The 12,935-nt window shown below is 43.4% G+C and overlaps 1 protein-coding gene across 1 annotated transcript in view; it reads left to right on the forward strand.

Annotated features, from left to right (window-relative positions):
• The window catches only part of LOC134579382 (uncharacterized), a 213,470-nt gene extending 200,680 nt beyond the window's left edge, over nucleotides 1–12,790 (forward strand). The window contains exon 7 of the mRNA XM_063438657.1: nucleotides 12,575–12,790. Coding sequence (XP_063294727.1) covers nucleotides 12,575–12,694 — 120 coding nt within the window. The 3' untranslated portion in view covers nucleotides 12,695–12,790. The remainder of the gene's footprint in view (nucleotides 1–12,574) is intronic.
• The last annotated feature ends 145 nt before the right edge of the window (nucleotides 12,791–12,935 follow it).

Here is a 12,935-nt window from a genome sequence, read left to right on the forward strand (position 1 = left end):
AGTGTATGCTTAAAACAATATTCAGGCTTAGTCTGCATATTCGCTGATCAGTTGACATCATAGATTATGCATGTGTAAAAATTCAGGTGAGTACTACAGGCTAGTACTAGAAACTGACTGCAACTTTAAACTACTGGTTATAATAACTCACATGTTTGTTGTTTCGAAGCTGAAACATTAGGATTAATAAAACACATTAAATGCAGGCTGAGTGATAATATCTATAGCAATGGTGCTCTTGCTGTGTACAGGCTTTAGATATGGAGCATACAGTGCTCCTGGTATAGGAACAGAAGGATATTGGAAAGAGGAGGAAGAAGAGAACAGACGGATACAAAAAGGAGACACCTGGTCAACCTATGGTAACAAGGCAATCTGGATGTTCATATTATAGTGCCTGGCTTTCTCCAGTGCTCGGGCGGAATTGTGGCTATAGTCCGCTGTGTAGCCCTGAGTCAACCGACGCCAGCTCTGCACTTGGTATGCGTGTTGGCCTCTTGGGCCTCGCGGCTGGATCGGTGGTGCCAGTTGTGTGAGTCCAATAAGCTGCCAGGCGCAGCCTTAGCTGCTCCCCCTTCTTGCGGCGTTGAGCCAGTGTGCTGCGTTGAGCCAGTGAGGATCGTGACCTCCATGGGTTGGCATTTTTGTATGGCAGGCAGCTTAAGGAGATCGCCTCTGGGGGTCTTTGCCCCTGTTGCGGGCGTCTGGAGCTCCGTGGTCGAGGTGAGTAGTAGTGTCCATGCAGCTGGCCTGGTCGGCGGAGTTTTGTTCGCCACTGTGGTTTCTTGCGCTTTCTCCGTTTGTTAGTTGTGCGGGGGGGGGGGGGGGGTTATGGGGGGGGTTTATGCTTGCCGCTTCGTGTAGTAGAATATCCCCCTGGAACTGCCTGGCTTTCTGCAGGTTTGTAGGATAGCGGTTTCTGGCAGTTTGTGCAGAAATTATTTGGTAATGGAAACAGATTGTTGCAGCAGCTGTCCGGGTGGCTGGGTCTCAGGGGATATCACGGGATATATAATTTTTTATGTTCCCCATATGTTTTCGGGGTGTTTGCAAAATTGGGTAAAAACTTGTATTGTTTGTTTCGAGATAATTGAGTTGATACAGTAATGAACTCAATTATCTCCCAAACAGAGGGGAGGGCTTGTGTACAGTAACTGGGAGAATTCAAGTGTAAAACTCTGTTTTTATTGGATTGTGAATTTCATGTCCTGTCCCCCACAAAGTCCGCCTGGGTGGTATCCTTGTGGGGAAAAACTGTATAGAAGAGCAGCTGTACCATTAAACCTTCAGTTCTTCCTTTACCCTCAATCTAGAGTCTTGTCTCTTATTGGGGGAAACTGCTATACAGCTATCACATTAGCTCTTGTAAGAGCTTCAGTACTTGGATGACTACTGGAATGCTGTGAATATCCCTCACACTCGGGAGAAGGACACCCTCTGGCGGTGGGAACCCCTCTACTCATCGGGGTAACTGCTACACTTGGGATGGCTGCAAGAAAAACATATTTTTTTTCAGGTTGCTTTAAACAGAAAGCTTTCTCTTAACATTTTTAGTGGCCATAGAAAGGCAGTTCATATTGGGGGGTGCGGCATGAGGTGTTACCAGGCACTGGACTGTTCACGGAATTTGTTATGACTTTGTGACTATGCAACTAAAAAAGAAATTTAGTACAAGACCAAAATATCTTATTACACAGGCTGATTTCCTCACATGTATTTTACATACATATAATAACCCTGTGTGTTTTGTTGACTTAAGAACCGATTTGAGGTATCTGCTGAAATGGTTTAGCTGATACACCAGATTTACTATTTTGGACTTGATGGTCCAACTTAATTCATAACTACAACTCACTAAATCCTTTACTAAACAGTGAACTGTAGTGATTTGAAAAGCAACAATGCAAACTCACTCAGGCCAAAAGTGTGGGGTGTGGAACTCCAAACAAAACAAAAAAAAGATGTTACAATAAACAAAGGAATCTGGGTCTAAAATGGGCACTGCCCTCTTGAAAAGAAATTATATGAAATTGTTTTTGCAAATCCCAGTGACTATGCAGAAAAGTAAATGAAGAGACCACCCTGTTTATTTAGGATATCATTTTTTTTGTCAATCTTCGATTTATTGAGGCAAGTTTATAGGCATACCGATGTCAGAGTAGAAGTAGAGACAAAACACAGATTTGCAATATCAACAATTTTAAACATTCAATATTAGCAAGCCTCTTTTACTTTTTCTTTCATGTGTGTATCAGTTGGAGCTGGGCAGTACAATTTGTGGACATTATTATTATTATTATTATTATCACTGGTATTTATATAGCGCCAGCATATTCTAAGGCGCCTTGACATGGACATTGAGGGGGCATGGGGGGGTTGAGGAGGGAGTAGAGAACATTCCCAAGGATCTAGGGTTCTATCATTGCTGTTATGAGCCGTCGTGGAGTGCAAACTGTGTGTTTAGGCTAGGCTTAATTTGGTATGAACTAACTTGAGCTTGCGAGCTGCAATGTTATATTAAGGCATGAAAGAAAAAAGTAAATTAACAACTAGCCAACATAAGAAAACAAAACGTTTGGCACTGAAGGTGGTTCAAGTTGCTGCGCCATGCTTCTCTCCACCTCCAGGTATGAAAGGCTTCGTTCGGACTGGGTCCCAGGCAGGGTGGGCCTTAGGGGTGTGCTAGCTGTGCGTTAGCACAGGGCACCATGGCAGAAGGGGTGCCGTGTGGCCGGCACAGTTCACACACTTAGGTGTTGAAGAAGCAGAGCAAGAAATATGGAGGTGGGGCAGAGCAAAATCAGCAGCAGGGGCGGAGCTAAGTGTGGACTCTACCCACTGCCCGGTAACGCTGCAAACTGAGGAGGAATCAGAGAGGAGTTCCTGCTTTCCCAACTGCTAGAAAGGGATTGCAATCCCCCACTCCTCCCACTCCAGAGCATAATGGAGAAAGGTACCGGTCTGTGTTTGTGTCTGTAACTGTGTGTGTGTAACTGAGCTGTAACTGTATGTGTGACTGCCTGTAAGTGTGTGTGCGTAAATGACTACTTGTAACTGTGTGTTTGTGTGTGCGACTGTCTGTCTTTACTGTGTGTGTGACTGTCTGTAACTGTGCGCATATGACAGCCTGTCTGTGACAGTGTGTGTGACTGTCTGCTTGTAACTATGTATGTGACTGTCTGCCTGTAACTGTGTGTGTGCATATGTATGCGACTTAAAGACTGTGTGTGTGTGGCTGTAAGCGTGAGACTTAAAGACTGTAACTGTGTGCGAGTAGCTATGCGCCTGGGACTATGTGCATACGACTATATTTGACAGTATATGTGTATAACTGTGTGCATGTGACACTGCAAAAATACACACTAGCATTCACACATGGGCTTACATGCATTTTTAAAAATCTGAATTAAATACCCCTATACAAACACTACTTCCTTATACATGCACGATACATGGAAGAGCAGGTGTGACCAGGGAGGGGCGCTGTAAAAAAATGTTTCACACAGGGCGCCTAAAGGCGTAAGGCCAGCCCCGGGCCCAGGTCTGGGTGTTGAAGGAGGCATTAGACTTGGCAGTCTTTCGCAGTTATTCCCACCACAGAGGGCACAACTAAGAGACCGCAGGAGATGGGGTTACAAATCAGACCAAAACAATTACAAGAAATAGATAGATCAACCAGATAAAGTGACCACAGAGATGAAAATCATTAATCTTTCTGATTTTCTTTTTACGCCAGACCACATGTACCTACTGAATAAAGGTTTCTCATTTGTGCCCACCCCTGGGGCTGACAAATTTTGGATGGCAAAAGGATATAAATTTATTCGGCAGCAAATTAGCACTGTGTTCATTACATAGAAAAAAAGATTAAAAAAAACAGCAAAAGAACATGGTCTTGCTTCTGAAGATATTTCACACCTTCAATCACTTCTACAGTTATTAGAAGAACAAGATCGAAATCCACCTCTCACACACTTCAGACCCTTTAGCTGGTTCACCCCTAGTCTTAAAGAAGACATAAACGTTGATCTTTTTGTCCAAATGACAACTGATATGGTATATGCTTTACCAACTCCTTCCAAAGAACAGAACAATTTAACTACGGGTGAACTAAGATCTCTACAAGAACTCAAATAAAGACCTCATCATTAAACCATCGGACAAGGGAGGCAACATAGTATTATTGAGTAGAGAGAAATATGTGAATATGTGTATGTCCCATCTTCACGACATCTTGTGCTACAAGAAATTAGAGGGAGACCCCACCCCAGATTATTTCCAGGCATTAAAAAAAACATTACTAAGCACTGCAGTCGACGATGGCATCATCACCACTGATGAACATAGATTCGTCTTGCCAAAATTTTCACCTACTATCGCCACCTTCTACTGCCTTCCAAAGGTTTACAAAAACCTAACAAATCCGCCAGGTAGAACTATCGTCTCTGGCAATCAATCCCTCACAGAGAATGCCAGTAAACCTCAAAGTCAAACAGGTTTTTTTTAGGATGCGGGTGGCATCGGACAGGGCCTGTCTGGATTTGTTGATCCTGTGATAGCCGTCAAACAAGAGCTTTTTAGCCTGGGGGTGAGGTAGGAGTGTTTCTGTCAACCGCCTCAAGTAGTGTGGCAATTCGGCCGGGACAACAGAGTGAGGAGGGTCAACAGAGTGAGGAGGGTCAACAGAGTGAGGAGGGTCAACAGAGTGAGGAGGGTAGTTCCGAATTTGTCTGCCAAGTCCAAAATATCTATTAATCGTCTGGTATTGAAACCTGAAAATCTGTTCGGCATAAGGCCTATCTGATCAGGGTGAATTAAATTAAATTTAAAACTTGCTTAAGCATTTGTGCCAAAATGGATGCAAATAACTTAATATCGGTATTTAAGAGATATTGGTATGTTATTTCTTTAATTGTTAACGATTCTTGTTAGGTTTTAGAATTTGAATTATGTTGGCTTTCTGTCTGGGTAACTTTAATGTTTTTTAATAAACTTTAATGTTCCTTTAAATAGTCCACACATGTACTATTGGTCAGCAATGTTCTAACACTTACATACCTGAGCAGAGCTTCAGTTAAAAATGAAGAATGAAAGATAAAAAATGCTGTGTCAGGGAAGTATGAGAGTGTTGCAGGCCTTGCATTTGTTCTTTCAGCCCTTGTACTTCTTGCTTGAGATCCAGGACATCTTCTGTTGTAGCTTGTATGTGTGCTGTCACCATCGCCACTTCAGTTTGGACTAGGTCCACATCTGCCGTCATCTGTCTGAGCTCCCTTGAGAGGTTCCCAACATCTTGTTTAGTAGCTGGAGCTAGCAGGTCTCGCTCTGTCATTTCCTCTAAGAGTGTCGTGGGGGAGGTTGTATCCCCAGATACAGTTGGATCTGCTTGGCAGTCTGCCCTGTTCACCCCTCTGTCTGACTAGGCATCTTGGAGGCTGCTGGGCGTTGTAACATTGCCCTAATATCATGAGAATCATTGCTGGAGCAAGGCTGTGGCTTCTGGGATTTGCGCCCCATGTTATCTGTGTGCAGAGAGGGGTTATCAGGCAGCCAAGGGGAACTATACAGTTCTGCAATCTCAGACTCCAGGTCCTGTGGGATGGCAAGTGAGGCTAAATAGTCTAGGTAGGCCCTGGATTTTTGTCGAGCCTTTTTGCCCGATTATGGGTACAAGAAAGGCATGGGTCTGTTGCTCACCCTCTCCTGTCAATCTTGGGTGCAGGCAATTGCTCCAATGGTGATGAGGTACCCCAGATTTGAGCAGATTAGGTGCCAGATGCCTGGAGCCTTGGTAGATGGTGTCCATTCGGCTCAGGCGCTAAGCTCTGCTCCCCTTGGGATATTATTTTAAGTAAATTAGATAGTTTTTTTCATTTGTAAAATAAATTTAGTGGTCTTTTTTAAACCTCAAATGCCTGCTAAATTATGTAATATTTCTATTTAACTGTGTGTATTTATTGAAACATTCCTTCTATTTAACCACAGGAAAAAATTAAACTTATGGTTCTACCAAGACCATTAATCTAGCAGATTCTTTTGCGATACTGACTGTTAATTCTGAATACATAGAACCAGAGAGAGATGCAAGGAACCATGCTAGTAATTATAGCTTAGACACTGGCCTCTTGAATGCAGGTGTTATAGTCTTATAATTGTTGTGTTGTTCAAAGTACACAGAAATACTTGGATCATCTGTATTAAATGAACTTTCTAAGCACCATAACCTCTTCAGCAGTATATAGGGATTATGGTGCCAAGCATGCCCTGGCACCTTCCATAAAACCATTTTATCAAGTTTTGACCCATAGCTGGGTCCCGTGAAGTGCTGTGCCGCTTCCAATCTTCTCAAGCTGAAGAAGCAAGATTTCGGTTTGTTCAACTTAGGAACTTTTACATTGGCTGAGACCAATCAGCTTACAATGCAATGAATGACAACCTACATCAGCATCCATCTTCTCTTGTCTGAGAGTAGAGGAAGCAGTGGTGTGACAAATTACACAGCAATGGTGCCAAGACACTCTCTAGACCAGGGGTAGGCAACCTATGGCACGTGTGCTATGCACGGCACTCAAGGTGTCTTTGCACGGCACTCACGGCAGCTAGAGCCAAACAGGCTTCTCTGGCCTATCAGGAGTCCCCCTGAAACTTCAGATATCTGCTAATGGGAAAAGGTGGTGAAAGACAATCCTCAATTTATGTATTGCAGCACTTAGAGTAAGTGATCTCTCCAATAACAATCCACATAGACACACACAACCCCACGAGCAGTCTCACATGCAATACCCCAAGCAGCCACACACATTCACACCTCACCAAACACACAATGTGACCTGTCCATCAACACACTCAATTCCACAAGCAGCCCCCCACACACAACCAAAATATATAGGTATAATACACAATACCACAATTTACTCATGAACATATACAATATAACAGCTCATATTTGCAGAAATACAACCGTACAAAGCAACTACAGTATAAATAACGCAAGCAGATTACGGCAACATAGACACTGTAATTTAAAAAATAAAAATAAAAAATAGGACTGGCACACTACGAGATATCACACTTATTTTGGCACAGTACTGTTAAAAGGTTGCCTAACCCTGCTCTACACCATAACACATACGTTTTTAGTGTTTGGACTATTCTATTAAATTAAAATGGAATTAAATATCTCTTTTTAACACATATACTAGCTTACTTAAACTCCACTAGCCTTGCATTTTAAATATACACAATATTTTCCATTGACATTTTTCTTATGAATCCAGTGTATAGATAAAGTTATTGGAAAATGAAATGTATAACAAAAAAAAAACTAAACAAACAGGTCGGCTCTGGTTATCAACCAGTTTTCTTTTTCCTTTTATTTTAGAGAATTCAACTTTGAAGTGTTTTATGATCATCAACAGCCTCTTCTCATCCTCCGCAATCTCGGTCTACATGATACCTCTCTCTCCTGGTGCTCTTCCTACCTCTCCCGGTGTTTCATTCTCTGGCTCTGCCTCTTCTCCCCAATCCCTTTCTGCTGGTGTTCGCCAAGGGTCTGTCCTTGGTACCCTCTTGTTCTCAATCTACACTGCTTCCCTTGGTAAACTCATCAGCTCCTTCAGCTTCCAGTATCATTTCTATGCAGATGACACTCAAATGTATCTGTCCTCCCCTGATTTCTCGCCACCCCTCATGACTTGTGTCTCTGACTGCCTGTCTGCTCATTTCCTTAAACTGAACCTGTCCAAAACACAATTTCTGGTCTTCCCTCCCTCAAGTGTTGCTAATCCCTTGTCTCTGTCCCTGCAAGTCAATGGCGCTACCATCCGCTCTACCTCTAAGGCTCGCTGCCTAGGTGTTCTCTTTGACTCCGACCTCTTCTTCACCCCTCATGTCCAATCAATCGCCAAATCCTTGCGCTTCCATCTCAAAAATATTGCACGCATCCGACCCTATTTAATGTCTGATACGGCAAAAGTTCTTGTCCATGCTGCTGTTCTCTCTTGCCTTGACTACTGTAATCCGCTTCTCAGTGGTCTTGCGTGTTCCCAACTTGCCTCTTTACAGTCTATAATAATGCGGAGGCAGGGCTCATCTTCCTGTCTGCCCGCACCTCCCACGCCTCCCCCCTTTGTCAGTTCATTGGCTTTCCTGTAAGATATAGGACTCAATTTAAGCTTACAAATCTCTACTTATCCTCACTACTACACAAATATGTCCCATCTAGGCCCCTACGCTCTGCAGGAGACCTACGCCTAACCTTGTTTCGTATTCCTACCTCTGATGCTCACCTTAAAGACTTTTCTAGGGCTGCACCGTTCCTATGGAATGCCCTTCCCCTCTCTGTTAGGCTTTCACCCAATCTACACTCCATCAAAAAATCTTTGAAAACTTACTTCTTTAGGAAAGCATATCAAACTGTGAACAGCTTCTCTCCCCGCACCCTGATTCCGCTCCTGCAACGGTCATCAAAACAAAACACTAAGCCCTCAATGAACACTCATAGGCGTGCGCACGGGGTGTGCCGGGTGTGCCTGGGCACACCCTAATCCCCGCGGCACGCCTATGTATTGAGACCGGCAGGGGAGATCTCAGGATCCCCCCTGTCGGCTCATGCAGAGCCGGCGCTATCCGAGCGCCGGCTCTGCTCTCAGCCTCCCCTCCCCGGCTCACATGCAGGGAGGGAGGCAGGAGAGGACCGGCGGAGCTCTTGCCAGCAGCTCCGCCGGGTTCCTCTCGCGAGATCTCAGCGTTGCCGCGGCAATGCTCAGATCTCGCGTGAGTGAACTCTAGCCCTGCGGGGCTAGAGTTCACTCTCCACTGGACCACCAGGGATGGATGGCGGCAGCAGGATCCCCCTCCCAGGCATAAGGTAAGAAGGGAGGGGGGATAACTGATCTGCCCCCACCTCCACTGGACCACCAGGGAAAGCAGCCAGGAAAGATCCCCCCTCCCTACATAAAGTAAGAAGGGAGGGGGGATATTGAGTAATGTACCTCCACCCCCCACAATCACCCACACACACATATACACAGCACCAACACACATACAGCACCCACACACACAGCACCCTCACAAACACACAGCACTCTCACACACATTACACAAACAGCACTCTCACACTCACACAGCACACAGCACACTAACAGTACCCTCACAAACACAAACAGGACCCTAACAAACACACACAGCACACTACCAGTACCCTCACACACAAACATCACCCTCACACACAGTACATTTACAGCACCCTCACAAGTGCACACACACACACACACAAACAGCACCCTGACACACAGTACATTCACAGCACCCTCACAAGCACACACACACAAACACCCTCACCCACATAGTACACTACCAGCACCCTCACACACACATCACACTAACAGCACCCTCACACAGCACACACACAGCTTTGTGTCTGTGTGTATATATGTGTATATATATACATACATACATATACATATATATATATATATATACGCCGCGTGTGCTTGTGCTTTAGGGTGCACACCCTAATGCAATAGGCTGCGCACGCCTATGTGAACACTATCCTAGCAACCTACTTTTCTACCCTACCCTTACCTTTTGTGTCACATTACCCCACACCTTCTAGCATGTAAGCTCATTGAGCATGCCCTCAATCCGTCTGTTCCTGTGCATCCAACTCGTCTGGTTACAAATACGTGTCTGTTAGTCCACACATTGTACAGCGCTATGGAACTTGTTGGCGCGTTATAAATAATAATGTTTACTCAAACTAAAATAGTGAAAATGCTTAGGAATTCTATTTAGTGATATACGGTAATATGAAATGCTTTCAGTCCATTTTTTTTCTTTTTAAATAAAGGTATGTGTATATGTATACCCGATTACCATCTTCCTTAATTACAGTTGAGCTTTATTATATATGGGTTTATTGACGCATTCTCTCGAAGGACCACATCCAAATGATCAAAGCACATGTTCCAGCTCTAGTTGCTCCGAAGGAACACCAGCAGTTGTATTATTGTGGAGTTAATCAGAGCCCTGCTAGGCTGGAGGAGATTCTGCACACCGGCTTTTCAACAGAAGGTTAGTTTTATATAAGACACTTCTGTCCACACAGATACTTCACTTTCAGCGTGCATAAAAGAGCACAATAAAGCAGGTTATTTATATGGGAAATCAGCATGTAAACTAGACAGCAAGTGCTTTATTTAAATCTCTATGCACTGTATGGTCAGTTCCTATCGTTTGAGGTGTAGCGGATTCATTGGCTGAAACAATACAGAATACAGTGTGGTCATTAAGTGGCATAATAGAGTGTTATTTTTGACAATACATTGCTGATCGCTGCTAGCTGTTGTTCTGTATTGCACATAGCACCAATAATTTATTCATTTTAACACAGATCCACACTAAGCTTTTGGATTTTTTTCAAGATGTCCTCAGCTGCACCTTGCTGAACACTTGTTGCCATAGTAACAAGGATAATTCAGCTAATTTGGGATCTGAGTATACACCCTAACTTTATTCCTAAAACAACTTCTCTATAGATTTCCACCTGGGAGAGTACGGAGCAGGATTATATTTCACAGCCAGTCCTGTAGCTGCCAGAAATTCTTTGCAGGTAAAACTAGAAACGTTATTTAAAAAATCCTCAATTTAAATTACATAACAAAGCCTGATTTCAGTGTAATATTTGGACCTTAAAGGGGCACTATAGGCACTATAACCATTATAGTGCACTGTCCTTTCATTCAGCGTTAAACCATTGTTGAGCAGCTTAACACTGAATGAGGATCCTTTCACTTAGTCACATCACCAGTGTGGCAGGAGCTATGGGAAACAGATTACGCACTTCCTTGTAGCCATACTGATTTATACCTAAATGGGTGCTGTCACAGGCTGAAAAGTGATCAGCGGACACTAACCCACCCATTGCTGCTCAGGCTAATATTTCTCATTAGCCGAGCAGCACAAGGGGATGAGTTTTTGGGAACTCCTGACTATTAGAGTACTAATGGAAGGTCCGCCCTGTGTGATAGTTGGGATGGAGGTTCTCACAGCATTCCTTACCTATGTATGGTGACCGAGGGGACCGCAACATAGAAGTCGGAGAGTAGACTTTTAATGGAGGGGACAGAGATATGACATTTAGCCGAACTGAACACCATGTGCTGTAGACTGGCAGAAGTTTATATGGCAAGCCTCATTCTGCCACTGTAATAGGCACATGGGTGGTAAGGAGAAGGGGGGGTTAAATGCACACAATAGTTACAGGGCGGTTAAGAGGCTTAAGGATAAAAGTTTAAGGATAAAAATAAAACAGAATAAGGGGGTTAGAAGGCACACACACAAGGAGGCAAGAGCGTGCAGATACGCAGAGTGCTGCCGTGAGATTATACTGCCCTGGGTACCAAATAACCTAGGTAAAACTCTGCTCCAGACACTGTAGTTACTGCAATGAGATGAAGCAGCTATAGTGCTTCTAGTGTCTCTTACAAGCAGATCACTCAGTGATTCTGTTTATGATTGAAATAATGAAGGCACAAAACATGTTTTGATTGCTTTTGCTAGTCTTGTTTAAAGGTAAGTTGTCAACACCTAAGTGGAGCTCCATAGCGACCTCTTTACAGAGGTGTGTGTTACATTTCTTTAGCGCCTACGCTCCTCCTCAGTTCTTCACTGATTTGCCTCCTCTGTGACGCCAACATGTTGGCTTCGCTACAAGCATCTGAATGGAGTATCATGACCTCACTCCTTTCCTATACCCCTTATACAGTACTAGCAGTTACCACAGCAACCACAGCGCATGCACTGTGGGGAGGTCTCTTCTGCTCCCCTGGTGTCTGAATTCCTCTGTATTGAGTGACTGTCAAGTAACAGAGAGAAATGGGAAAAACACTTTTTAAATATGTTTTTTTCTCTCCAATCTATACCTTTGCTAGCAAACTGCCACCACAATGTATAGATGGAATGTGAAGCTCTTTAAAAAGATTAAGTCACTATGGACATGACAAGTTCCCTTTAACTTTGCTGAGATTCTTTTATTGATCTGCTATTAGATCCTGAGAAGGTGTATCTTTGTCGTTTGTGCACATCATCTCCCTGCTGTAACTGCCTCTCGTTATCTCTTCCCAGCATTACCAGGTGCTAGTCGCAGATGTTTATATTGGGAGGATAGAAGTCGTACACCACAAGCAAGCGAACAGGTACATAACCCAGTGGTATTTAACCCAGTGGTTCCCAAACCAGTCCTCAAGGCAACTCTACCAGTCCAGGATTTAGGTATTACCCGGTTGTGTCTAAGGTGTTTTTACAAGGAAATAAATAAAATAAAAACTTTAGACACAATGGGGTAATACCTAAATCCTGGACTGGTAGAGTTGCCTTGAGGACTGGTTTGGGAACCACTAGTTTAACTCATTGAGGAAAGAGTGTGCCGGGAGCCTCCTGGCACCATAACAACTTTATTTAGACAAAGTTGTTACTGTGCCTGGAGTGTTCCTTTAATAATTTTTTTTTCCTGAAACAGACTGTACTTACACTGAATAAATTATGCAAATAACCCATATGTTTTATTTTCCAGGCCATACCTATCTGTATACTGAAGTACAAAGTAGTATGTAGGAAACAAGATATAACTGGTGCTTATTCTAAGCATCAACATATGAGACCATCACCTTTACTCTGTGGTGGATTGGGATGAAGGAATGGCTGCATACATACATGCTTTGAGTTTTATATTCTGTTTTTAAGAATGCATGTTTAATTTTAAAATGCTTCAGATTTTACTGCTCCAGAATAAAAATGAGAACAAAGTGAACCATGTTCTATTATTCATCCCAGACTTAATCTACTAGATTTGGGATAATTAAATGATTTCATTTGAAAAGGGTTGAGGGAAGTATACTCCTGCTTTAATAAACACTGCAGGCATCCAAACACCC

The sequence above is a fragment of the Pelobates fuscus genome, chromosome 12, assembly GCF_036172605.1.
Source record: "Pelobates fuscus isolate aPelFus1 chromosome 12, aPelFus1.pri, whole genome shotgun sequence".
Taxonomy (NCBI): Eukaryota; Metazoa; Chordata; class Amphibia; order Anura; family Pelobatidae; genus Pelobates; species Pelobates fuscus.